Consider the following 26953-nt stretch of genomic DNA (forward strand, 5'->3'; position numbering starts at 1 on the left):
TTCTGAAACTACTTGCGGTCCGCTAACTACTTGTAAATAACCTTGTTGTCATCATGTTATATCATTAGCTAGATAGCTAGCTAACAAACTGCCAACTTTACCAGTAGTAAGCAAACATGAATGAAAAATGTTCATTTAGAATCCTGTGAGTGTTGACTGTTAGTTGGCAGTATACCTCAAAGTACGACTTCTGTGTTACTTTTGTCGAAGAAAATGTCCACAATATAATTTTTTATAATTTGGATTAAGTGCTGCGCCGTCAATTGAAAAATATTTGATCAATGATGTGCACTGGAATGTCTGTTAAATAAGCAGAAGACATTAATCATAGTGTTTTTAAGAACACATTCATTCTTCTTTCTGATTTTGGACTTGAACAATGTTCAGTAACATCAATATTTCTTACAAAAATGATCTAGATCACTCAAGGGAGTATTGCACAGAGCTGGAGGATTATTGTGAATTGACCTTTGGGGGACATTGGAGGCACTAAAGGGCACAAAAGGTGGACTGGTCTCAACTCACATTGTCGCTTAACCTGTCTATCAAGAAAAAGATGTCCAGACTCACCCAGATACAGGACATCCCCCCAAGCCCTTAACATAAGTAGCCTACTACCTGCACCAAACAATAGTACCTGTTTGGCCAAAGAAGTCCTAAGAAAGTCATGATTTTATCATGAAACAGGTTAGAATTTAGATTCCACAGATTTTGTGTTGGCTCTCCTCCCTGCCCATACCTGATTAGTGAGCCTGTTAATTTGATTTGTTTTCATTAGCTTTTGGCCAAGGTTGGAGGGACTTCACCATATGTCATCTGGGTAGAGCCCCCTCGCCTCTCCCTCATTTCGTAGCATAAAAAGGCCTGTGTCCAATGACTCTTCACTCACTCTTCTCTACTCAGACCAGACAGCAACTTCCGCCACCATGACCTCCTTCTCCAGCAGCAACAGCTTCATGTCCTCTGCATCTATGGGCTCCTTTCGCCACATGTCCATGTCTAGTGGAGGTAGACACATCAGCGCCATGAGGGGCGGCAGCGTGTACGGGGGTGCCGGTGGGTCCGGGGTGCGCATCTCCAGTGCCTCCAGCACCTTCTCTGCTGGCAGTGAGTCTGGTGGCAGCTCCAACCTAGCCGACGCTGTCTACCTGAACGGAAATAAGAAGGCCACCATGCAGAATCTGAATGATCGCCTAGCCTCCTACCTGGACAAGGTCCGCTCCCTAGAGAAGGCCAACGTTGATCTGGAGGTGAAGATCCACCAGTCCCTGGAGAAAAAAGCCACACCTGAGACTCATGACTGCACTGCCTTCAAAGTCGTCATCAGCAAACTCCAAAACCAGGTAAGGCCCCCAAACAATCCTCTGCTAAACAGGTAGCTTCTATTGAACAGAGTCAGACTGTTATGAAGGGAATGGTAGAGGGAATGTGGAAGAGGTTTAGAAAATGGGGCTTTAGTGTCAGTATAATGGTGTGAGTGTCGTCATGCCCTCTGTGCTCCCTTTAGATACAAAATAATAAGCATTCAGAAAAGACTGTTGCTTGGATACATCCATTTAAAAAAAAATCTATTTGAATAGTGTTCATTGACATCAATGGATAAACTTAAAGCCATTTTATGCACAAAATGAAGCACGCTGTTTATATACTTCCAACTCTGTTGGATTAGACCCCTCAGTAAGATAAAAGCTGAGTGGGTAATTTTGCATCAACTGTTTTTTTCTGTTTCCACTCACTCTGAGCCTCATCTAAACCACAGGAGGTTGGTGGCACCTTAATTGGGAAGAACAGACTCATGTTACTGGAGTGGAATGGTATTGAATACATCAAACCCAAGGTTTCCAATGCCATTATTATGAGTCTCCAGCCTCCTGTGATCCAAACTGAGTTTCCCTGAGGCCTATAGACATATTAAAAAGGGTTTATTTGGTAAGGGATACTTTCTTTTCTTCATTTTTGGACATAAAATACTTAAAAATCTCTAGGAATTCACCTACATTTTTTATTTAGGAAAGCTATTCCCAAGTATTTCCACTCATAAACAGAGAGGTATACAGTATGTGATCATGTACCAATGTAATCAAGGTTTGAAATGGTTATGTTTTTGTCAAATACAATATCTGTTCTGGCTTCTTGCGTCAGTATAAACGATTTATAATTATGTTCCAGCCCTCCGACCATCCGCTCAAGAAAAGAATTGGCCATGCCTTAGGCCTAGGGGTAACATATAACTGGTTTTCATTCTGTGTTGTTAAACTTTTGAAAATTATCCAAATAACGCCAGGCACTGTAAAACAAGCGTGAAGACAGGCTACCTGAGCCTGTTTCATGTCAAATTGAATGTGTTCTCTCTTTTTGCATCCCATGCAACCCATATTAGCAGATTTCAGAATAGTTTCTGTTTATTTTACAGTAGGTTTGTGTAAATCTCTGTACAGTTGTGATCCAGATTAAATTTCTTGCCAATTATTCTTTACATTTATCCCAACATTTGTGATTGGCATTGTACCCGTCTTCTTTCTATACCATTGTGACAGTGACATTCCTCTGTGCCCCCTTTCAGATCTTTGATGCCACTCATATGAATGGAGGATTCTACCTGGCTATTAACAATGCTAAGTTGGCAGCAGATGACTTTCAAGTCAAGTGAGTGTGAGAATGACTGGTATAGCTGTAAAATACATCAGCAACTATCCATTAATGCAACCTCTATGAAAATGGGAAAAGGGTGTGGTACATGAAGTATAGTACAGATGTTGCCAAACAAAAGGCAACCTGTTGGTGTTTTGATGTTACACAGGTATGAGAATGAGCTGGCTATGACGCAATGTGTGGAGGCTGATATTGCTGGGCTGAGGCGGGTGAGGGACGAGCTGACCATTGGAGGATCCAACCTGGAGATGGCGGTTGAGGAGCTGAAGGAGGAGTTGGTCCACCTCAAGAAGAACCACAAGGAGGTGTGCCTGAATGATTGTACTAAGTACCAAGTCATCAAAGCTTCTAAGCTGGGGAGGTTGACACTTAGTCTTCTGTTATTTCTTCTTCAGGAGGTCAAGGCCCTTCGGGCGCAGGTGGTTAATCAGACGGTCAACGTGGAGGTTGATGCTGCCCCACAGGAAGACCTCACCAAAGTCATGGCTGAGATCCGTGAGCACTACGATGCTGTTACTGCCAAGAACCAAAAAGAACTGGAGAGCTGGTTCAATGCAAAGGTACAATACCAGATCTTTTATTTTTGAACCAATGATATGATACATTTTTTAACTAATTGTTTCGAATTTTTCTTCAGTGAGTTTGATAGCTTACTATGCCCTTTCTGTCCTTTACAGACAGAAGAAATCCAGAAAACTGTCGCCTGCAGCACAGAGACCATCCAATCATCCCAATCTAAAATCACTGAAGTTAAACGCATAATGCAAAGTCTAGAAATCAAATTCCAATCTGAACTCAGCATGGTGAGATGAACTACAAACACCAAGTTGAATTAGTATTTTTTTTAGGTTTATTAACCACCAATCTTCTACAGTTTGTCACAGCACCTATTCATTTCTCTTTTCCCTATTCTTGTCTAATAGAAAGCTTCCCTGGAGGGCACCCTGGCTGACACACAGAACCGCTATGCCAATATGCTATTGAGTTATCAGATGCAGGTGACCAGCTTAGAGGGCCATCTTGGTCAGATACGTGGTGACTTGGAGCGCCAGGGACAGGAATACCAGATTCTGCTGGACATCAAGACCAGGCTGGAGATGGAGATCACTGAGTACAGGAGACTGCTGGACGGAGAAATGACAAGCAGGTGAGCCTGGGCTTCTACACCTCATCCGCACAAATCTTCCAAAGTATTACATTCAATTGAAGTAAAGATTGTATGGCAAAAACAATTGAGCCAAAGTAAGTGTACCTGACAATCCTGTCTCTGACCTTGCAGTGTCTCGGCAGCCACCAAAACACACAAGGTGGTGACTATCATCTTGGAAAGTGTTGACGGCAAGGTGATCAGTGAGACCAAGACCAAGTGAGACATCTTAAAACGGGGAATTCACAGAACAGAACACGATCCCGCTGATTCCTACTGTCAACCTTTCTCAGAAGCTGTGATTCAATTGGGTTGTGTAAACTTGTATCTTGGGATTTATATACTTCCTCTGATACCTTCAGAGAGATTTGTCAATAAAACTAAGCCCTAAAACTTTTGTTTCATTTTTGTTTTGATTTGACGGAATCATTTTATAAAATTAAAGCTATCGACAACATAGTTGAGGCAATTAGGCCAAGATTGATTCTATTGCTGTTTTGAATAGTTGAGTAGGCTGTATCATGATCTCTATTGACAAATTGTTATTTTTATACAGTATAGCATACTCTGTAGAGTTAGGCTATGCCAAACAGATGAGCCTAGATCCTAACATAATATGCACTAACATCATTTATCAAGTCGATTTCACTGAAAAATGGCAAAGGTCTACACCAGAGGAGGCTGGTGGGATGACCTATTGGGGGATGGGTTCATTGTAATGGCTGGAATGGAATAAACAGAACAGTATTAAACACATCAAATTCATAGAAACCACATGTTTGACTCCATTCCATTTATTCCATTCCAGCCATTACAATGAGCCTGTCCTTCTAATGCTCCTTCCACCAGCATTCTCTGGCCCAACATTGCATTTTTTTTTTAACTGCTATTTTTTTGCTCCCTATTGTATGGGGTGTCATACTGTTTAATCAGAGGCAATGCTGCCCTCTTCTGCCATGACAGAGTAATGCAGTTCCATCACTTCTATGGCAGATGGCTTCAAATAGAAAAGCCATCTGCCTCGTAGGATATGAATGTGATTCAGTTGTATTTTTCTGGCATGGATAGTGTAACTTGGAGCAAAACATTTTGTTGGGTTGTAAAAGTAGCCCAACAGTTCAAATCCAAAGCCGGGCGCTGGAATAAACTGAATAAACCCAGCAACTGGAGGGCTGCTGGGTTCATATCCTAACAATAATCCTCTACCGTACCTTAACCCCACAACATGCTCGCCATCCAGGGGTGCTGCACTGCAGCTTGACCCTGTGCTCCTCTCAACTGTGTGTCTGTATGATGTGTGTGGAGGGTTGAGAAATGCAGAGAGCAGAATTCAAATTCCTGTTGTTTGCTGTGACTACGGACAATGAAGTTGTGTTGTATTATTTTAGGCCTTTCTAGCCTACTGAGTTGAAGAGCTTTACTGCTCTGGTCTGGTAAACTTCAAGAGATTCTGAAACTCTGTGAAACTATGACAGTCACATTTAGAGTAACTGTCCAGTGTTTCCAGATTTCTATGAAATATAATATAATTCATTAGTAAAATAGTTATTTCCAATTTTTTGTATTAAGTATATTAAAAAGCATATTTTCTGTGTTGGAAGGGTGTGGGCGTATACCGGTCATTAAAAATAGTTATGCGAGTAGACTGCTGATTGGCCAGCTACTCTATGAGGAAATAGCAAGCATTTTTTAAATGTCTGTTTGAGATGAAAGTTTGAGGTGGATTTCTTTATATTTACTTTAATGTGCGATCTATGCTCCAGGGGAGGCCACTGACAGAAACAATCATCTGTGGTATATAACAAATTACCAAAGTAAGGAGGTCTCTAATTACAACAATGAGAAGAATATCAATGGCTATCTAGTAAAACTTGAAGCCTGTATTTGTGTTGGCTTACCACAGACACATTTGGTGCATGCATTCAACTAGAAATTGATGAGCAGGGCTATAAGCCTGCTGTAGGTTTGTTGGCCTACAGTAAGCTAGCTAGCTAGCTAGCCCCTTTCCAATGCTCAGTCAAAGAGATTGAAAAATTATTTGAGTTCACTCAGTTTGATGGCTTTACTTTTAGAAAAATTGACATTGAGTTTTTATTCTTATGTTTGCTCTACGTCACATATATTTTCTCCTCAAGTATGGGTCTAATTTAGCTTATTAAGCTAACATTACAAAGCTAGCCAGCTTGATTCAACAAAGCTTAATGGCTTAATTTATTAAATGTTTTTCTCATACAAGATGACGGTAGCTTGTATGAAAGGACCATAAAACATGGCAAAGCAAGTAATATGACTACAGTTAACTACCTATCTACCTAAATTAGCTAACTTTAGCTTTCACTAAACTGCCATTTTTAGCATGGTGCCCTTCAACTGTCATGATGTTTGAATTTAACCACAGAAATTGTTGCACTCGCAGTGGCCACAGATTCAAGTAAGCCCATTAGAGTTTGACTTGTCGGCTAACTCCAGGTTGGGCCCTGGCCCCTGGGATAAAGGGATAGTTAACCCAAAATACAACATTGCATATTGGTTTCTTTACTCTGTAAGAAGTCTATGGATAAGGTATGACAACAATCCATGCTTTGGTTTACAGTGCCTTGCAAAAGTATACCACCCTTGGCATTTTTCCTATTTTGTTGCATTACAACCTGTAATTTAAATGGATTTTTATTTCGATTTCATGTAATGGACATACACAAAGTGAAATGAAAAAAATATCTGTCACATGATCTCAGTATATATACACCTGTTCTGAAAGGCCCCAGAGTCTGCAACACCGCTAAGCAAAGGGCACCCCCAAGCAAGCGGCACCATGAAGACCAAGGAGCTCTCCAAACAGGTCAGGGACAAAGTTGTGGAGAAGTACAGATCAGGGTTGGGTTATAAAAAAATATCCGAAACTTTGAACATCCCACGGAGCACCATTAAATCCATTATTAAAAAATGAAAAGAATATGGCACCACAACAAACCTTCCAAGAGAGGGCCACCCACCAAAACTCACGAACCAGGCAAGGAGGGCATTAATCAGAGAGGCAACAAAGAGACCAAAGATAACCCTGAAGGAGCTGCAAAGCTCCACAGCGGAGATTGGAGTATCTGCCCATGGACCACTTTAAGCTGTACACTCCACAGAGCTGGGTTTTACAGATTAGTGGCCAGAAAAAAAAGCCATTGCTCAAAGAAAAAAATAAGCAAACACGTTTGGTATTTGCCAAAAGGCATGTGGGAGACTCCCCAAACATATGGAAGAAGGTACTCTGGTCAGGTGAGACTAAAATCGAGCTTTTTGGCCATCAAGGAAAACGCTATGTCAAGCGCAAACCCAGCGCTTCTCATCACCCCGAGAACACTTCCCCACAGTGAAGCATTGGTGGTGGCAGCATCATGCTGTGGATATGTTTTTCATCGGCAGGGACTGGGAAACTGGTCAGAATTGAAGGAGTGATGGATGGCGCTAAAATTCTTGAGGGAGACCTGTTTCAGTCTTCCAGAGATTTGAGATTGGGACGGAGGTTCACCTTCCACAGGACAATGACCCTAAGCATACTGCTAAAGCAACGCTCGAGCGGTTTAAGGGGAAACATTTAAATGTATTGGAATGGCCTAGTCAAAGCCCGGATCTCAATCCAATTGAGATTCTGTGGTATGACTTAAAGATTACTGTACGACAGCGGAACCCTTCCAACTTGAAGGAGCTGGAGCAGTTTTGCCTTGAAGAATGGGCAAAACTCACAGTGGCTAGATGTGCCAAGCTTATAGAGACATATCCCAAGAGACTTGCAGCTGTAATTGCTGCAAAAGGTGGCTCTACAAAGTATTGACTTGGGGGGGGGTGAATTATGCACGCTCAAGTTTTCTGTTTTGTTTTGTCTCATTTCTTGTTTGTTTCACAAGAAAAAATATTTTGCATCTTCAAAGTGGTAGGCATTTTGTGTAAATAAAATGATTACAAACCCCCCCAAAATCTATTATAATTCCAGGGTTGTAAGGCAACAAAATAGGAAAAATGCCAAAAAGGGGGTGAATACTTTCGCAAGCCACTGCAATTTCCCTGGCAACGTTTCCAAATGCTAACATTTTAGCATTTGTCTCAATAATCCCATTCAAGTTATGGTACTGATATGAGCATTTTTCACACATCAAATAATCTATAAATAACCTTTTTGAGCTCCACAATCAAATGTAGATACTTTTGGATCTACAGAGAAATGGTTCATGGGTATTAGGTTACTGACATACTCTTTATTTGGATATTGAATACATTGAGATAAAACATCTAATAATCACCATTTAAGGATTTGCAGATAGTCAAAATTATATAGATTGCAATAATAAAAAAAGTTACACGTATGTTTCAAAAATTACTGCTTTTTCGACACATTTTGTTTCCAAATGTTGTCAGTTTGATGTCATTGAACTCGGCAGGGCACTGAGATACCATATGTTAGTGTTCTGGTGTACAATCATTCTCTCTGTTGGAGGTTGTAAAACTTAGTTACGAAGGTGTAGAAACTGGTTTGTCACCTCTGTCAACATGATTGCTCATGAATAGGGATGTTTTCTCTGTAGCATCATTAGTATTATACACTGTTACGAGTTCAGCGGTTGGCATACTTTGAATTAGACAGGTCATGCTTGGGTTGCTTTCCTTCAGGTGTAGCCTGTACAACAGGTACAGTATATCCTACTTTGATGAATGATACAAAAGCTCTAAAAAAGGGTGTGTTTTTGGCGTCACCCTCTTTTTCATTGGAACAAACCCATGAAGTTTCACTTGTTGGTGGAAACTACGATTTTATCAGATATGGTTCTTGTGTAGTTTAGGTATTGCATATGGTAGAAACAATCTTACTTAACTTGAGCATTTCAATTAAAAAGGCCAATCTTACAAAACCGTTCTAAACATAATCACAGTAAACTTTAATAAGGACTTGCTGTAATGTAACGTATACGTAGGGAGTCAGGAAGCAGGAGCAGAAGGTGAGTTTAATAATGAAACGATACAAAAGAACAAACATGAGAAGCGTACTGAATGTGAGAGAAAACAATACTGCCTAATGGGGCGGCAGGGTAGCCTAGTGGTTAGAACGTTGGACTAGGAACCGGAAGGTTGCAAGTTCAAACCCCCGAGCTGACAAGGTACAAATCTGTCGTTCTGCCCCTGAACAGGCAGTTAACCCAATGTTCCTAGGCCGTCATTGAAAATAAGAATTTGTTCTTAACTGACTTGCCTAGTTAAATAAAGGTACAATAAAAAGGGAGAGTAATCAGGGTGGTGATGAAGTCCAGGTGTGCTTAATGGGGAGCAGATGTGCGCAATGGTTGCCAGTTTTGTGCAATGATGGTTGCCAGGACCATTGGTTAGTGAACTGGCAACATCAAGGGAAGGAGCAGGAGTAGGCGTGACAGTACCACCCCCGATGCGCGGCTCCAGCCATAGGAAAAAGCCGGCCACGAGGACAAGGAGTGGGCCGTTCCGGACGGCTGAGATGGAAATCCCGGATGATGTTGGGGTCCAGGATTTTTGCCACCGGTCCCCAAGAGCACTCCTCAGGACCGTACAGTCCACCAGATACTGGAGCCGACCCCCACGACGTTGGGAGTCAAAATGATAAGTTACCTCATTGACCCTCCGGAGGACCTTGAAGGGCCCCCCAACCCGGGGGCTCAGCTTCCGGCAGGGCAGTTGGAGTGGAAGGTTCCTGGTGGAGAGCCAGAAGCAATCACAAGGATGGAACACGTTAGCCTCGCTGCGGTGGCGGTCCGCCTGATCCTTCTGACGGTAGACGGCACGCTGGAGCCTCACGAGGGCAGGGTTCCACACCTCCTCGGTGTGCCAGAATCACTCATCCACTGCAGGGGCCTTGGTCTGGCTCAGAGTCCATGGAGCCAGGGCCGGCTGATATCCCAGGACACACTGGAAGGGAGTCAGCCCAGTGGAGGAGTGGCGAGGTGAGTTCTGGGCATATTCTGCCCAGGGAAGGAACCGGGCCCACTCTGCCTGCCAGTCCTAGCAGTGACTCCTTAAGAACCTCCCCAGCTCCTGGTTGGTCCTCTCCACCTGCCCATTAGACTGAGGTCGGTACCAGGATGTGAGGCTGACCGTGGCCCGCAGCTTCTCCATAAAGGCTTTCCAGACCTGCAACGTGAATTGGGGACCACTGTCGGAAACGATGTCCTCCAAAAGGCCATAGTGCCAGAAGGTAGACCAGAGAGAGGGATAAAACGGCAAGATTTAGAGAATCTGTCAACAACCAGAATAGTAGTAAAACCATCAGAAAGGGGGAGATTCGTACAAAGTCTATGGACAGATATGACCAAGGCTGCTGAGGCATGGGGAGTAGTGTCCCTGCTGGAGCGTGCCGGGGAGATTTGGATTGAGTAGATACCGAACATGAGTTGACATAGTGAGCGACGTCCTTCGCCAAAGTAGGCCACCAGTATTTATCGGAAAGGGATTAGATGGTGCAGGTGATAACTGGGTGTCCAGCGGCAAGAGATGTGTGTGCCCAGGTCAACAGCAGATATCTTACCCCTGTTGGGATGTAGATGTGCTCTGGTGGGCAGGAGCGGGTTCTCTCTCTCTAGAGTCTGGCAGATGTCCACATCTACGTCCCAAAACACTGGGCCAACAATACAGGAGGATCAATTGATGGGCAGGAGGACACTCACAGGGTACTCCATCAACATGGAATCACAGGGTGGGGGAAAGTAGGTCCTCCAGCATTCTGGTACCCAGGTGGTGATTATCATCTTTGACGAGAAGATGGTGGGGTTATGGAGATGGAGCCACGGGAGGCTAAGGATGACTTTGTCTACGGGTGCAGTGATGATGAGGAAGGAAAGGCTTTCCTGGTGCTTGGGTCCCACGGTGAGGGTGAGTGGTGCTGTGATGTGCGTAATTGTGCCGGATCCCAATAGTCGCATATCCAGGGCTTGGACAGGAAAAGGAGAGGAGTGCAGGTAAGAAGTTAAGGTCAGGGAGGAGGCAAGGTTGCCACAGTCCAAAAGATTAGGACGTACTCCACAGCGGTCTGGGCATCCTGCTGGAGTTGGAAAAGTCCCTCACCTTCCTCTCTGCCCTTTGGAGGATGGTTTAAGACCGCCCTGAACAGAGCCATGAATCTCTCATAGGAACCCAGCTCCTCTCTCCCAGATGGCTATAACCCACTCCAACGCCCTTCCGTTCAGCAGGGAAATGACCGTAGCAACTATGGACCTCTCGCTGGTGGGGGCTCCCATCTGATAGGCGAAATGGAGGGAGCATTAGAGTAGGAAGCCACGGCATTTCGATGGAGTGCCGTCATACCTCTCCGGAAGGGACAGTCGGTATCTCTGACCTGGCCGGACTGCTGGGTAGGCTGTGGGACTAGGTCACTGTGACGACCCGTAGTAGGAGGTCCTCCATCAGAGGTATGGAGAACCTCGCTAGTGGTGTCGAGGCGGTAGAGAATGCAGAGGACCTCCTTCATGGTCGTACCCAGTAGAACAGGTGAAGGGGAGTTTAATAATTAAATGATGAAAGAATAAACATGAGAGAAATAAAATACTACCTGATGATTCAGGATTACTGAGGGCTATATGAAGGGAGAGAAATCAGGGTGGTGATTAAGTCCAGGTGTGCTTAATGATGGGGAGCAGGTTTCAGCAATGATGGTTGCCAGGTGTGCGCAATCTGGGTTGCCAGGACCAGTGGTTAGTAGACCGGTGACGTTGAGCGCCGGAAAGAGGGAGCAGGAGTAGGCGTGACATGGAAGAAGAAGCAGTACGACTTGGCAGGGCCGTGTTTCGGAGGACGCGTGGTTCTCGACCCTTTCCTCTCCCGAACCCGTACGGGAGTTGCAGCAATGGAACAAGACTATAACTACCAATTGAGTATCACAAAACAGTTTTTACATTAAAAAAATAAAAAATAAAATATATATAAGTGGTTTTGAAATCCTGTCTACTTTACACTCCTTTACAGTGTTACAATGTTAAACAAGTCAACCAATTCTGTACTCTACTCTAGAATCTTCACAGAAACTTTGATTGTGTCATGTTCAGTACAATAGATATGATTTGGAAATAATCCATGATTGATTGTTAATGTAGGTGGAGTTCTCACATCCAGTAACTGTGTCATCCTTGTCTCACTCTAGTATTAGTCTAAAGATCAAGTTAGGCCTCAAGGCTGTCAAGTCATCCTAACTACCAGTTCTACAGTTAGGGATTACTTTCAAATGTCATGCATTGGTGACATTCAATGGAAAGAACTGCCTAAAATCAACAATTGCTTTTGTAGGCTCAACAGGTTTGAATCCTAACAACTTTGGCATGCCTGGCGTGCCCTTTTAAAGTATGTAATTACTGTATTCAGTTCAAGTGTCGTCTGTGTCCTCCTCTCCTCTCTTAGCATAAAAGGAGCTTAGACCAACTGCTCTGCACTCACTTCTCTCCAGCCAGAGCAGTAAGACATCAGCAGACTCCATCAACATGTCCTTCTCCAGCAGCAGCTTCAGATCCTCCTCAAGCAGATCCATGAAGGGCTCATCTATGGGTTCCTCGCGTATGTCCATGTCTGGTGGTGGTGGCATGTCCATGTCCATGTCTGGTGGAGGCAGCCGCATCAGTGGCATTAGGGCCGGCAGCGTGTATGGGGGTGCAGGTGGCTCTGGGGTGCGCATCTCCAGTGCTAGAGCCTCCAGGTCCTTCTCTGCTGTTGGTGGCAGTTTCGGTGGTGGTGCTGGCTTCGGTGGAGGCTCCAGCTTCAGTATGTCTGGTGGAGGAAGTGACAGCCATGTCATCGGCAACGAGAAGTTCTGCATGCAGAACCTGAACGACCGTCTGGCCACATACCTGGCGAAAGTTCACACCTTGGAGAAGGCCAACGCTGAGCTGGAGCTGAAGATCCGCCAGTTCCTCGAGGCCAAGACCTCCCCCAGTGCTCGCGACTATGGTTCATCCCATGTCATCATCAGAGACCTCCAATCCAAGGTAAGCTTTTGTATGCCAGTACTGTTACACTTTTATTTCATGCCACATATTGAAAAACTTGCACTATGTATTTTATTTAGAAACAAAAGTATCCATTTCATTTTCAGATGCAGGAAGCCATCCGTGTGAATGGTGCTGTCCATCTAAGCATTGACAATGCCAGGCTTGCCACTGAAGACTTCAGAATGAAGTGAGTTCACTCACCAAATTGGCAAATCTTTTGTCCACTCACTCAGACAAATATTGTCTCAATACCAGAATACCAGTATTGACTCAATACCAGAAAAGTGACCGACTGATTCCGGTCTAGTGTACAAATAAAAATATTGATGCCATCTGTCATGTAAAAAAGCTCACACCGTGAAATAGCTCAGGTTCAATGATTACAGAGCAAGTTGAGACACACTGGTACACTGTAAATCATTGTATGTTTTATTATGTAGGTATGAGACCGAGCTGTCCATGCGTCAGTCAGTGGAAGCAGACATCGCTGGGCTGAGGAGTGTTCTGGAAGAGCTGAATATGTCCAAGAAGGACCTGAGCATGCAGATTGAGGGGCTGAGAGAGGAGTTGGTCTACCTCAAGAGAAACCACGAGGAGGTCGGGTTCTGATTCCCATACTAGCCTATCTATAGTGTCTGTCGGGTCTTAAAATAACAGATCCATCCAGGCATTACTGTACAACATTTTTGTGAGCAAGTAATACATCATAATCTACGTATTTAAATCCAGAAACATTTGAACAAATCTAGAACCACTTTCTGAACCATGATGATGACCTACAGACCTAAATCTGTTTCATTGTCCTTCTGCAGGAGCTGTTGTCCATGCGTGCCCAGATGAGCGGCCAGGTCCATGTGGAGGTTGACGCTGCACCACAGGAAGACCTCAGCAAAGTCATGGCTGAGATTCGTGAACACTACGAGGCTGTCGCTGCCAAGAACAACAGAGAACTGGAGGGCTGGTTCCACGCCAAGGTAATACTGTTTCTCGTTATAAAAATGATTGCATAATTTAGGTCCATGATGTCCAAAATGTCCCATCAATTGAATTGTTCATGTAAAAACATTATTTTGGATGGTGTTTTCCACAGACCGAGGCGCTGAACAAGGAGGTCGCAATCAGCACAGAAGTTATCCAAACGTCCAGATCTGAAATCTCAGAAGTCAAACGCACACTGCAGAGTCTTGAAATCGAACTGCAATCACAAATAAGCATGGTAAGACTGTTCAAGAATGTTTCAATGTCTGCCACCCATCAATAAATTTGCACAACTACTTCCTGATGTTATGTTTAACTCTTCATTTCTCTCCAATAGAAATCATCCATGGAAAATACCCTCGCAGAGACAAAGAACCGTTTCTCCATGCAGCTGTCGGGTTATCAGATGCAGGTGACTAGCTTGGAGGAACAGTTGGTAAATCTCAGGGCTGACTTACAACGCCAGGGCCAGGAATACAAGATGTTGCTGGACATCAAGACCAGGCTGGAGATGGAAATCGCTGAGTACAGGAGACTGCTGGACGGAGAGGCCAGAAGGTGAGCCAAACAAGCCTATTCTATTAGTCCATCAAATGTTATTCTTAGGCTATCAAGGGTGTTTTGATTCTAAACTTTGAGCAAGTTCTAGGCTAGACGCACTTACTTTCTTAGAAGCAAAACAGTGGCCCCACCAGTTTGTACACTACCACCACTACCACCAAGGTAAGACCTTGCCATATTGTGTTGGGTACAGTCGATTATGTGCTCATTGGTGTTTTCTGTTTGGTCCACAGTGTCTCCTCCTCCTCTACCAGCACCAGGAAGGTCATCACATTGGTAGAAGAGGTGGTGGATGGGAAAGTGGTCTCCTCCACCCAATCCTCAGCATCTTCCTATGGACGCCGCTGATGCAGTACATGAGTGTACTGAGGGAAATACAACAACTGATTATCTGACTCACTAAACATCCAGTGCATTTCTGGAAGGCAACAGCAATAAAAATAAAAAAAACATCTGAAATCCTTTGTTTGTTCAATTACTTTGTCTTCATAACAGGCTAAAATCATACTATTGTTTTTTCACAAATGTCTGCTTTGGTGTCATGAATGATTTTATTTGTGCCTATTTAATTCAACTTCATGAAATAGTTTCAGTTGTGAGTGGTAAGGTGGAACTTGGTGATTACTAAGTACGGGTGTCACCTAGTGTTGGGTTTAGGGATGCAAGTAGATGTTAAACAAACCTACATATACAGTGGGGCAAAAAAGTATTTAGTCAGCCACCAATTGTGCAAGTTCTCTAAATACATTTTTGCCCCACTGTACATGTCCCAGCACGATGATCTAACCTATTTACATGAAACATATTTGCATGAAATATGTTATTTCCAGCACTCATTTATTGTGAAATGTAATATGATTCAATTCAGGTAAAAGTAAAAAGTTTGACAACCATTCCTAATCTCCACTTTGTGTCAGGATTATCAGAAGAACAAGTTACTCCAGGGTGAAACCACCCAAGAGAACAGGAATATAGAAAATCAAGTATGAATGGGCAGGACCTAACCCCTATTGACGCACCGGTGTTTCAATCTAAGTAACATAATAAATAAAAAATCACCATCAAACCCCATCAGTTTAAGCTGCAGATATCTGTTGCTTGGGCTGCATGGGCTGCGTTTCAACCCACCGCATCCGCCCTTCCGTCACCCTTCCGCATCTGCAGTGGAAAGTGGCGGATCTACAGCGATGTGTGTCAGACCAGGAGACATCCCGAAAATTGGTCTTCTCACAAAAACGTCTGCAGCATCCAAACGGTATAGTATAGATATAATGGAATACTACAAGCAAGCCTGTTTCTCCCCCAGTCAGACGCAGCCTGCCTGTCTCCCAGACTCTGACTAGCAGTAAAATCTATCCTCCTCTGTATTATGATCAGAAAATATATTTGTAGGCCTAAATTGTGTGTGTGGGGGCACTAAATCATGTTTATGCAACCTAATGTCACCCTTAAAATACTTCGATTTAATTTTTATTTCAAATTGAGAAAATCCAAAATAAAATTGGCCCACCCTAGCTATAGGAATGTGTCATTGCACTGGAGAAAGAAGGTTTATTCTTCTTTTTCTTCTTGATTTCAATATGGAATGAGTAATAGTATTTGTTTGTTCTCTTTCATGTTGATTAAAAGGCTAATTTTAAGGAGTTCATTTGTATAATTTTGTTATCATATTGTTTTGTAACAATAGTAGCAGTTAATTCAATTGGGGCAGGCGTGGGGCATGGAGGTGCATGAGATGTTCCCCGTGATAAAAGGGGGCATGAGTGAAAAGGTTTGGGACCACTGGTCTAGCTGATTATGTAGGGAAGGCTATCAACTCTGCTATATATTTTGTATGGCAAGATGTTGCATTGGAATGTTAAGTCAGTTGATTCACGGGACTGAGAGAGGAAGGAGGTCCCTCTAGCAGGTCTTCTAGGCTCATACACGTGCAGTCAACGTGCTCTGATCATAACCCTCTGGTGTCTTAGCTTTGTCTTTGAGTTTAGTAGCCATTTTAGATAGGCCTACTACATAGTGGAAGTTATTGAGCTTTTGAAAGGGTTTGGTCTGATCTCATTGTTTTAAGTCTGGCATTTAAACACACTATCAGAGGATTTTCACCAAACTGGGACAAAATAATGTAGATCGTTTTTGTTATGATACTGTAAAACACAGTTATTTTCTGCTGGTGTTTGAAAAGATTGAAAACTATCAAACCAAAAATATTCACCACAGCAGGCTAAACCTATCTCTTCCTCCTCCTCCTCCCTGGGCAGCTGTGGGGCCCTGGCAGCGTGGTGTGCCACCCTGCCCCTGTCCTCCCCCTCCTCCGGACCACACCCTCCCGCAGCTTTATTAACCTGGCTGCCTCCATCACTGCCCGCAGGATGGAGTACTCTGAGAGCCGCACACTAGGGTGAGACTTCATCACACACACAACTCAACTCTGCCCCTCTGTCTTGTCGGCCCCTGTTGACCAGAGGTGACTCTAAAGCCCCACTTTCCTATTCTCAACTTCAATGCCCTTCAGTTAACATGTGGTTGGATTGAAATAGACCAGAGCGTATTGTATCTTTCCTATATCACAGGCCAATGTTTACTCCTGACTTGTTTTTTTCAAGTGTACCTGAGTAGTCCTATGAGCATCTTCTTGATGAATCCCCCTATCCTTCCCCATTCAGTTATGACACTAATGTAGAACGGGGAGATTCTCACAAAAACGATGGTGATCTACATTTTGCTCTATGACCCCCACAAGTGTCCCGGGTCTCGACTAAAGGTAACCCATACAAATTAATGGAAGTATGGAGGTAGTTTTGTGCCAACAAACATAAAGTGTTAAATATGTGTAAAAAATATATATATATTTATTTCCTGAGCTTTCTTATATCTTCTAGGTATAGGTCAGACACTTCAAAACCTTATTTCATATAATACATTTTTTGACTATCTATTTTCCTATGGGCTATACTGTAGCAGGAAAGGCCAAATTCAAGATTTTATCAAAAAATATACATATATTATTTCTTGATAGATAAAAGGCTCATAAAATTACAAATCAAATAGCTAAATGATCCATGTTAACAATTCCATGTCAGCTTAGATCAATCAACTACTTATTTTACTTAAAGTTGAAGTCAGAAGGTTACATACATCTTAGGTTGGAGTCATTAAAACTCGCTTTTGAACCACTCCACAAATTTCTTGTAAACAAACTATAGTTTTGGCAAGTCGGGTAGGACATCTACTTTGTGCATGACACAAGTAATTTTTCCAACAATTGTTGACAGATTATTTCACTTATAATTCACTGTATCACAACTCCAGTAGGTCAGAAGTTTACATACACTAAGTTGACTGTGCCTTTACACAGCTTGGAAAATTCCCAAAAATTATGTCATGGCTTTAGAAGCTTCTGATAGGCTAATTGACATGATTTGAGTCAATTGGAGGTTTGCCTATGGATGTATTTAAAGGCCTACCTTCAAACTCAGTGCATCTTTGCTTGACATCATGGGAAAATCAAAAGAAATCAGCCAAGACCTCAGAACAAAAATTGCAGACCTTGTTCATCCTTGGGAGCAATTTCCAAATGCCTGAAGGTACCACATTCATCTGTACAAACAATAGTACACAAGTATAAACACCATGGGACCATGCAGCCGTCATACCGCTTAGGAAGGAGAGGCGTTATGTCTCCTAGAGATGAACATACTTTGGTGGGAAAAGTGCAATCCATCCCAGAACCACAGCAAAGGACCATGTGAAGGTGCTGGAGGAAACAGGTACAAAAGTATCTATATCCACAGTAAAATGAGTCCTATATCAACATAACCTGAAAGGCTGCTCCGCAAGGAAGAAGTCACTGCTCCAAAACTGCCAGGAAAAGGCAGACTACGGTTTGCAACTGCACATGGGGACAAAGAGCGTACTTTTTGGAGAAATGTCCTCTGGTCTGATGTAACAAAAATAGAACTGTTTGGCCATAATGACCATTGTTATGTTTGGAGGAAAAAGGGGGACGCTTGCAAGCCGAAGAACACCATCCCAACTGTGAAGCACGGGGGTGGCAGCATCATGTTGTGGGGGTGCTTTGCTGCAGGAGGGACTGGTGCACTTCACAAAATAGAAGACACCTCAAGACATAATTTAGGAAGTTAAAGCTTGGTCACAAATGGGTCTTCCAAATGGACAATGACCCTAAGCATGCTTGCTAAGTTTTAGCAAAATGGCTTAAGGACAACAAAGTCAAGGTATTGGAGTGGACATCAAAGTCCTGACCTCAATCACATAGAAAATGTGTATGCAGACCTGAAAAGTGTGTGCGAGCAAGGAAGCCTACAAACCTGACTCAGTTACACCAGCTTTGTCAGGAGGAATGGGCCAGAATGCACCCAACTTATTGTGGGAAGCTTGTGGAAGGCTACCCAAAACATCTGACCGAAGTTAAACAGGTGTAGAAGGGGAGTTAATGAAATGATGAAAGAATAAACATGAGAGAAAATAAATACTACCTGATGATTCAGGATTACTGAGGGCTACAGTGCCTTGCGAAAGTATTCGGCCCCCTTGAACTTTACGACCTTTTGCCACATTTCAGGCTTCAAACATAAAGATATAAAACTGTATTTTTTTGTGAAGAATCAACAACAAGTGGGACACAATCATGAAGTGGAACGACATTTATTGGATATTTCAAACTTTTTTAACAAATCAAAAACTGAAAAATTGGGGTGCAAAATTATTCAGCCCCCTTAAGTTAGTACTTTGTAGCGCCACCTTTTGCTGCGATTACAGCTGTAAGTCGCTTGGGGTATGTCTCTATCAGTTTTGCACATCGAGAGACTGACATTTTTTCCCATTCCTCCTTGCAAAACAGCTCGAGCTCAGTGAGGTTGGATGGAGAGCATTTGTGAACAGCAGTTTTCAGTTATTTTCACAGATTCTCGATTGGATTCAGGTCTGGACTTTGACTTGGCCATTCTAACACCTGGATATGTTTATTTTTGAACCATTCCATTGTAGATTTTGCTTTATGTTTTGGATCATTGTCTTGTTGGAAGACAAATCTCCGTCCCAGTCTCAGGTCTTTTGCAGACTCCATCAGGTTTTCTTCCAGAATGGTCCTGTATTTGGCTCCATCCATCTTCCCATCAATTTTAACCATCTTCCCTGTCCCTGCTGAAGAAAAAGCAGGCCCAAACCATGATGCTGCCACCACCATGTTTGACAGTGGGGATGGTGTGTTCAGGGTGATGAGCTGTGTTGCTTTTACGCCAAACATAACGTTTTGCATTGATGCCAAAAAGTTCAATTTTGGTTTCATCTGACCAGAGCACCTTCTTCCACATGTTTGGTGTGTCTCCCAGGTGGCTTGTGGCAAACTTTAAACAACACTTTTTATGGATATCTTTAAGAAATGGCTTTCTTCTTGCCACTCTTCCATAAAGGCCAGATTTGTGCAATATACGACTGATTGTTGTCCTATGGACAGAGTCTCCCACCTCAGCTGTAGATCTCTGCAGTTCATCCAGAGTGATCATGGGCCTATTGGCTGCATCTCTGATCAGTCTTCTCCTTGTATGAGCTGAAAGTTTAGAGGAACGGCCAGGTCTTTGTAGATTTGCAGTGGTCTGATACTCCTTCCATTTCAATATTATCGCTTGCACAGTGCTCCTTGGGATGTTTAAAGCTTGGGAAATCTTTTTGTATCCAAATCCGGCTTTAAACTTCTTCACAACAGTATCTCGGACCTGCCTGGTGTGTTCCTTGTTCTCCATGATGCTCTCTGCGCTTTTAACGGACCTCTGAGACTATCACAGTGCAGGTGCATTTATACGGAGACTTGATTACACACAGGTGGATTGTATTTATCATCATTAGTCATTTAGGTCAACATTGGATCATTCAGAGATCCTCACTGAACTTCTGGAGAGAGTTTGCTGCACTGAAAGTAAAGGGGCTGAATAATTTTGCACGCCCAATTTTTCAGTTTTTGATTTGTTAAAAAAGTTTGAAATATCCAATAAATGTCATTCCACTTCATGATTGTGTCCCACTTGTTGTTGATTCTTCACAAAAAAATACAGTTTTATATCTTTATGTTTGAAGCCTGAAATGTGGCAAAAGTTCACAAAGTTCAAGGGGGCCGAATACTTTCGCAAGGCACTGTATATGAAGGGAGAGAAATCAGGGTGGTGATGAAGTCCAGGTGTGCTTAATGATGGGGAGCAGGTGTCTGCAATGATGGTTGCCAGGTGTGCACAATTTGGGTTGCCAGGACCAGTGGTTAGTAGACCGGTGACGTTGAGCGCCGGAAAGAGGGAGCAGGAGTAGGCGTGACATGGAAGAAGAAGCAGTACGACTTGGCAGGGCCGTGTTTCGGAGGACGCGTGGTTCTCGACCCTTTCCTCTCCCGAGCCCGTACGGGAGTTGCAGCAATGGAACAAGACTGTAACTACCAATTGAGTATCACAAAACAGTTTTTACATTTAAAAAAATATATATATATATATATATATATAAGTGGTTTTGAAATCCTGTCTACTTTACACTCCTTTACAGTGTAAAACAATGTTAAACAAGTCAACCAATTCTGTACTCTACTCTAGAATCTTCACAGAAACTTTGATTGTGTCATGTTCAGTACAATAGATATGATTTGGAAATAATCCATGATTGATTGTTAATGTAGGTGGAGTTCTCACATCCAGTAACTGTGTCGTCCTTGTCTCACTCTAGTATTAGTCTAAAGATCAAGTTAGGCCTCAAGGCTGTCAAGTCATCCTAACTACCAGTTCTACAGTTAGGGATTACTTTCAAATGTCATCTGTTTCTCAACAGTCAAAAATGATAATTCTATGACTTTGCATTGGTGACATTCAATGGAAAGAACTGCCTAAAATCAACAATTGCTTTTGTAGGCTCAACAGGTTTGAATCCTAACAACTTTGGCATGCCTGGTGTGCCCTTTTAAAGTATGTAATTACTGTATTCAGTTCAAGTGTCGTCTGTGTCCTCCTCTCCTCTCTTAGCATAAAAGGAGCTTAGACCAACTGCTCTGCACTCACTTCTCTCCAGCCAGAGCAGTAAGACATCAGCAGACTCCATCAACATGTCCTTCTCCAGCAGCAGCTTCAGATCCTCCTCAAGCAGATCCATGAAGGGCTCATCTATGGGTTCCTCGCGTATGTCCATGTCTGGTGGTGGTGGCATGTCCATGTCCATGTCTGGTGGAGGCAGCCGCATCAGTGGCATTAGGGCCGGCAGCGTGTATGGGGGTGCAGGTGGCTCTGGGGTGCGCATCTCCAGTGCTAGAGCCTCCAGGTCCTTCTCTGCTGTTGGTGGCAGTTTCGGTGGTGGTGCTGGCTTCGGTGGAGGCTCCAGCTTCAGTATGTCTGGTGGAGGAAGTGACAGCCATGTCATCGGCAACGAGAAGTTCTGCATGCAGAACCTGAATGACCGTCTGGCCACCTACCTGGCGAAAGTTCACACCTTGGAGAAGGCCAACGCTGAGCTGGAGCTGAAGATCCGCCAGTTCCTCGAGGCCAAGGCCTCCCCCAGTGCTCGCGACTATGGTTCATCCCATGTCATCATCAGAGACCTCCAATCCAAGGTAAGCTTTTGTATGCCAGTACTGTTACACTTTTATTTCATGCCACATATTGAAAAACTTGCACTATGTATTTTATTTAGAAACAAAAGTATCCATTTTATTTTCAGATGCAGGAAGCCATCCGTGTGAATGGTTCTGTCCATCTAAGCATTGACAATGCCAGGCTTGCCACTGAAGACTTCAGAATGAAGTGAGTTCACTCACCAAATTGGCAAATATTTTGTCCACTCACTCAGACAAATATTGTCTCAATACCAGAATACCAGTATTGACTCAATACCAGAAAAGTGACCTACTGATTCCGGTCTAGTGTACAAATAAAAATATTGATGCCATCTGTCATGTAAAAAAGCTCACACCGTGAAATAGCTCAGGTTCAATGATTACAGAGCAAGTTGAGACACACTGGTACACTGTAAATCATTGTATGTTTTATTATGTAGGTATGAGACCGAGCTGTCCATGCGTCAGTCAGTGGAAGCAGACATCGCTGGGCTGAGGAGTGTTCTGGAAGAGCTGAATATGTCCAAGAAGGACCTGAGCATGCAGATTGAGGGGCTGAGAGAGGAGTTGGTCTACCTCAAGAGAAACCACGAGGAGGTCGGGTTCTGATTCCCATACTAGCCTATCTATAGTGTCGGGTCTTAAAATGACAGCTCCAGCCAGGCATTACTGTACAACATTTTTGTGAGCAAGTAATACATCATAATCTATGTATTTAAATCCAGAAACATTTGAACAAATCTAGAACTACTTTCTGAACCATGATGATGACCTACAGACCTAAATCTGTTTCATTGTTGTTCTGCAGGAGCTGTTGTCCATGCGTGCCCAGATGAGCGGCCAGGTCCATGTGGAGGTTGACGCTGCACCACAGGAAGACCTCAGCAAAGTCATGGCTGAGATTCGCGAACACTACGAGGCTGTCGCTGCCAAGAACAACAGAGAACTGGAGGGCTGGTTCCACGCCAAGGTAATACTTTTTGTCATTATAAAAATGATTCCATCATTTTGGTCCACGATGTCAAAAATGTCCCATCAATTGAATTGTTCATGTAAAAACATTATTTTGGATGGTGTTTTCCACAGACCGAGGCGCTGAACAAGGAGGTCGCAATCAGCACAGAAGTTATCCAAACGTCCAGATCTGAAATCTCAGAAGTCAAACGCACACTGCAGAGTCTTGAAATCGAACTGCAATCACAAATAAGCATGGTAAGATTGTTCAAGAATGTTTCAATGTCTGCCACCCATCAATGAATTTGCTCAACTACTTCCTGATGTTTTGTTTTGCTCTTCATTTCTTTCCAATAGAAATCATCCATGGAAAATACCCTCGCAGAGACAAAGAACCGTTACTCCATGCAGCTGTCGGGTTATCAGATGCAGGTGACTAGCTTGGAGGAACAGTTGGTAAATCTCAGGGCTGACTTGCAACGCCAGGGCCAGGAATACAAGATGTTGCTGGACATCAAGACCAGGCTGGAGATGGAAATCGCTGAGTACAGGAGACTGCTGGACGGAGAGGCCAGAAGGTGAGCCAAACAAGCCTATTCTATTAGTCCATCAAATGTTATTCTTAGGCTATCAAGGGTGTTTTGATTCTAAACTTTGAGCAAGTTCTAGGCTAGATGCACTTACTTTCTTAGAAGCAAAACAGTGGCCCCACCAGTTTGTACACTACCAGTAGAATCATGTCAAAACCTTGCAAGGTAAGACCTTGCCATATTGTGTTGGGTACAGTCGATTATGTGCTCATTGGTGTTTTCTGTTTGGTCCACAGTGTCTCCTCCTCCTCTACCAGCACCAGGAAGGTCATCACAGTGGTAGAAGAGGTGGTGGATGGGAAAGTGGTCTCCTCCACCCAATCCTCAGCTTCTTCCTATGCACGCCGCTGATGCAGTACATGTGTGTACTGAGGGTAATACAATAACTGATTATCTTACTCACTAAACATCCAGTGCATTTCTGGAAGGCAACAGCAATAAACAAAATAATACATCTGAAATCCTTTGTTTGTTCAATTACTTTGTCTTCATAACAGGCTAAAATTATACTATTGTTTTTTCACAAATGTCTGCTTTGGTTTCATGAATGATTTCATTTGTGCCTATTTAATTCAACTTCATGAAATAGTTTCAGTTGTGAGTGGTAAGGTGGAACTTGGTGTTAGCCTGATTACTAAGTACGGGTGTCACCTAGTGTTGGGTTTAGGGATGCAAGTAGATGTTAAACAAACCTACATATACAGTGGGGCAAAAAAGTATTTAGTCAGCCACCAATTGTGCAAGTTCTCCCACTTAAAAAGATGAGAGAGGCCTGTAATTGTCATCATAGGTACACTTCAACTATGACAGACAAAATTAGAAAGAAAATCCAGAAAATCACATTGTAGGATTTTTTATGAATTTATTTGCAAATTATGGTGGAAAATAAGTATTTGGTCACCTACAAACAAGCAAGATTTCTCGCTCTCAGACCTGTAACTTCTTCTTTAAGAGGCTCCTCTGTCCTCCACTCGTTACCTGTATTAATGGCACCTGTTCGAACTTGTTATCAGTATAAAAGACACCTGTCCACAACCTCAAACAGTCACACTCCAAACTCCACTATGGCCAAGACCAAAGAGCTGTCAACGGACACCAGAAACAAAATTGTAGACCTGCACCAGGCTGGGAAGACTGAATCTGCAATAGGTAAGCAGCTTGGTTTGAAGAAATCAACTGTGGGAGCAATTATTAGAAAATGGAAGACATACAAGACCACTGATAATCTCCCTCAATCTGGGGCTCCACGCAAGATCTCACCCCGTGGGGTCAAAATGATCACAAGAACAGTGAGCAAAAATCCCAGAACCACACAGGGGGGGGGATCTAGTGAATAACCTGCAGAGAGCTGGGACCAAAGTAACAAAGCCTACCATCAGTAACACACTACGCCGCCAGGGACTCAAATCCTGCAGTGCCAGATGTGTCCCCCTGCTTAAGCCAGTACATGTCCAGGCCCGTCTGAAGTTTGCTAGAGAGCATTTGGATGATCCAGAAGAAGATTGGGAGAATGTCCTATTGTCAGATGAAACCAAAATATAACTTTTTGGTAAAAAGTCAACTCGTCGTGTTTGGAGGACAAAGAATGCTAGGTTGCATCCAAAGAACACTATACCTACTGTGAAGCACGGGGGTGGAAACATCAGTCTTTGGGGCTGTTTTTCTGCAAAGGGACCAGGACGACTGATCCCTGTAAAGGAAAGAATGAATGGGGTCATTATTTTAAGATTTTGAGTGAAAACCTCCTTCCATCAGCAAGGGCATTGAAGATGAAATGTGGCTGGGTCTTTCAGCATGACAATGATCCCAAACACACCGCCCGGGCAACGAAGGAGTGGCTTCGTAAGAAGCATTTCAAGGTCCTGGAGTGGCCCAGCCAGTCTCCAGATCTCAACCCCATAGAAAATCTTTGGAGGGAGTTCAAAGTCCATGTTGCCCAGCAAAAGCCCCAAAACATCACTGCTCTAGAGGAGATCTGCATGGAGGAATGGGCCAAAATACCAGCAACATTGTGTGAAAACCTTGTGAAGACTTACAGAAAACGTTTGACCTCTGTCATTGCCAACAAAGGGTATATAACAAAGTATTGAGATAAACTTTTGTTATTGACCAAATACTTATTTTCCACCATAATTTGCAAATAAATTCATAAAAAATCCTACAATGTGATTTTCTGGATTTTTTTCTTCATTTTGTCTGTCATAGTTGAAGTGTACCTATGATGAAAATTACAGGCCTCTCTTGTCTTTTTAAGTGGGAGAACTTGCACAATTGGTGGTTGACTAAATAAATTTTTGCCCCACTGTACATGTCCCAGCACGATGATCTAACCTATTTACATGAAACATATTTGCATGAAATATGTTATTTCCAGCACTCATTTGAAATGTAATATGATACAATTCAGGTAAAAGTAAAAAGTTTGACAACCATTCCTAATCTCCACTTTGTGTCAGGATTATCAGAAGAACAAGTTACTCCAGGGTGAAACCACCCAAGAGAACAGGAATATAGAAAATCAAGTATGAATGGGCAGGACCTAACCCCCTATTGACGCACCGGTGTTTCAATCTAAGTAACATAATAAATAAAAAAATCACCATCAAACCCCATCAGTTTAAGCTGCAGATATCTGTTGCTTGGGCTGCATGGGCTGCGTTTCAACCCACCGCATCCGCCCTTCCGTCACCCTTCCGCATCTGCAGTGGAAAGTGGCGGATCTACAGCGATGTGTGTCAGACCAGGAGACATCCCGAAAATTGGTCTTCTCACAAAAACGTCTGCAGCATCCAAACGGTATAGTATAGATATAACGGAATACTACAAGCAAGCCTGTTTCTCCCCCCAGTCAGAGGCAGCCTGCCTGTCTCCCAGACTCTGACTAGCAGTAAAAATCTATCCTCCTCTGTATTATGATCAGAAAATATATTTGTAGGCCTAAATTGTGTGTGGGGGGGGCACTAAATCATGTTTATGCAACCAATGTCATTTTTATTTCAAATTGAGAAAATCCACAATAAAAATTGGCCCACCCTAGCTATAGGAATGTGACATTGCACTGGAGAAAGAAGGTTTATTCTTCTTTTTCTTCTTGATTTCAATATGGAATGAGTAATAGTATTTGTTTGTTCTCTTTCATGTTGATTAAAAGGCTAATTTTAAGGAGTTCATTTGTATAATTTTGTTATCATATTGTTTTGTAACAATAGTAGCAGTTAATTCAATTGGGGCAGGCGTGGGGCATGGAGGTGCATGAGATGTTCCCCCGTGATAAAAGGGGGGCATGAGTGAAAAGGTTTGGGACCACTGGCCTAGCTGATTATGTAGGGAAGGCTATCAACTCTGCTATATATTTTGTATGGCAAGATGTTGCATTGGAATGTTAAGTCAGTTGATTCACGGGACTGAGAGAGGAAGGAGGTCCCTCTAGCAGGTCTTCTAGGCTCATACACGTGCAGTCAACGTGCTCTGATCATAACCCTCTGGTGTC

The 26953-nt window shown here is 43.1% G+C and overlaps 3 protein-coding genes across 3 annotated transcripts; all 3 read left to right on the plus strand.

Annotated features, from left to right (window-relative positions):
* The first annotated feature begins 353 nt into the window (after nucleotides 1-353).
* On the plus strand, nucleotides 354-4182 carry LOC115110193 (keratin, type I cytoskeletal 50 kDa-like). The gene is made up of 7 exons (XM_029635625.2): nucleotides 354-1343; nucleotides 2564-2646; nucleotides 2801-2957; nucleotides 3048-3212; nucleotides 3330-3455; nucleotides 3576-3799; nucleotides 3932-4182. Exons 1-7 carry the CDS (start codon nucleotides 927-929, stop codon nucleotides 4020-4022), a joined length of 1263 nt encoding a protein of 420 aa, XP_029491485.1. The 5' UTR covers nucleotides 354-926; the 3' UTR covers nucleotides 4023-4182.
* Nucleotides 4183-12221: 8039 nt separating this feature from the next.
* On the plus strand, nucleotides 12222-14778 carry LOC135564648 (keratin, type I cytoskeletal 13-like). The gene is made up of 7 exons (XM_065010044.1): nucleotides 12222-12777; nucleotides 12885-12967; nucleotides 13221-13377; nucleotides 13593-13754; nucleotides 13871-13996; nucleotides 14096-14316; nucleotides 14553-14778. Exons 1-7 carry the CDS (start codon nucleotides 12277-12279, stop codon nucleotides 14665-14667), a joined length of 1365 nt encoding a protein of 454 aa, XP_064866116.1. The 5' UTR covers nucleotides 12222-12276; the 3' UTR covers nucleotides 14668-14778.
* Nucleotides 14779-21355: 6577 nt separating this feature from the next.
* On the plus strand, nucleotides 21356-23924 carry LOC135564649 (keratin, type I cytoskeletal 13-like). Its single transcript, XM_065010045.1, has 7 exons — nucleotides 21356-21916; nucleotides 22024-22106; nucleotides 22360-22516; nucleotides 22728-22889; nucleotides 23006-23131; nucleotides 23231-23451; nucleotides 23700-23924. The coding sequence occupies exons 1-7, from the start codon at nucleotides 21416-21418 to the stop codon at nucleotides 23812-23814; spliced, it is 1365 nt and encodes a 454-aa protein (XP_064866117.1). The 5' UTR covers nucleotides 21356-21415; the 3' UTR covers nucleotides 23815-23924.
* Nucleotides 23925-26953: the final 3029 nt, after the last annotated feature.

Source organism: Oncorhynchus nerka, linkage group LG26 (assembly GCF_034236695.1).
Source record: "Oncorhynchus nerka isolate Pitt River linkage group LG26, Oner_Uvic_2.0, whole genome shotgun sequence".
Lineage (NCBI taxonomy): Eukaryota > Metazoa > Chordata > Actinopteri > Salmoniformes > Salmonidae > Oncorhynchus > Oncorhynchus nerka.

Excerpts from the sequence above, each read along its gene's own strand:
- LOC115110193 (XM_029635625.2), top strand. The coding sequence starts at position 927 with ATGACCTCCTTCTCCAGCAGCAACAGCTTCATGTCCTCTGCATCTATG. Across the intron at positions 2,958-3,047 it reads TCAAGAAGAACCACAAGGAG|GAGGTCAAGGCCCTTCGGGC; the intron begins GTGTGCCTGAAT and ends TTTCTTCTTCAG. Across the intron at positions 3,456-3,575 it reads TCCAATCTGAACTCAGCATG|AAAGCTTCCCTGGAGGGCAC; the intron begins GTGAGATGAACT and ends CTTGTCTAATAG.
- LOC135564648 (XM_065010044.1), top strand. The coding sequence starts at position 12,277 with ATGTCCTTCTCCAGCAGCAGCTTCAGATCCTCCTCAAGCAGATCCATG. Across the intron at positions 12,968-13,220 it reads ACTGAAGACTTCAGAATGAA|GTATGAGACCGAGCTGTCCA; the intron begins GTGAGTTCACTC and ends TTTATTATGTAG. Across the intron at positions 13,755-13,870 it reads AGGGCTGGTTCCACGCCAAG|ACCGAGGCGCTGAACAAGGA; the intron begins GTAATACTGTTT and ends TGTTTTCCACAG.
- LOC135564649 (XM_065010045.1), top strand. The coding sequence starts at position 21,416 with ATGTCCTTCTCCAGCAGCAGCTTCAGATCCTCCTCAAGCAGATCCATG. Across the intron at positions 21,917-22,023 it reads TCAGAGACCTCCAATCCAAG|ATGCAGGAAGCCATCCGTGT; the intron begins GTAAGCTTTTGT and ends TTTTATTTTCAG. Across the intron at positions 23,452-23,699 it reads CTGGACGGAGAGGCCAGAAG|TGTCTCCTCCTCCTCTACCA; the intron begins GTGAGCCAAACA and ends TTTGGTCCACAG.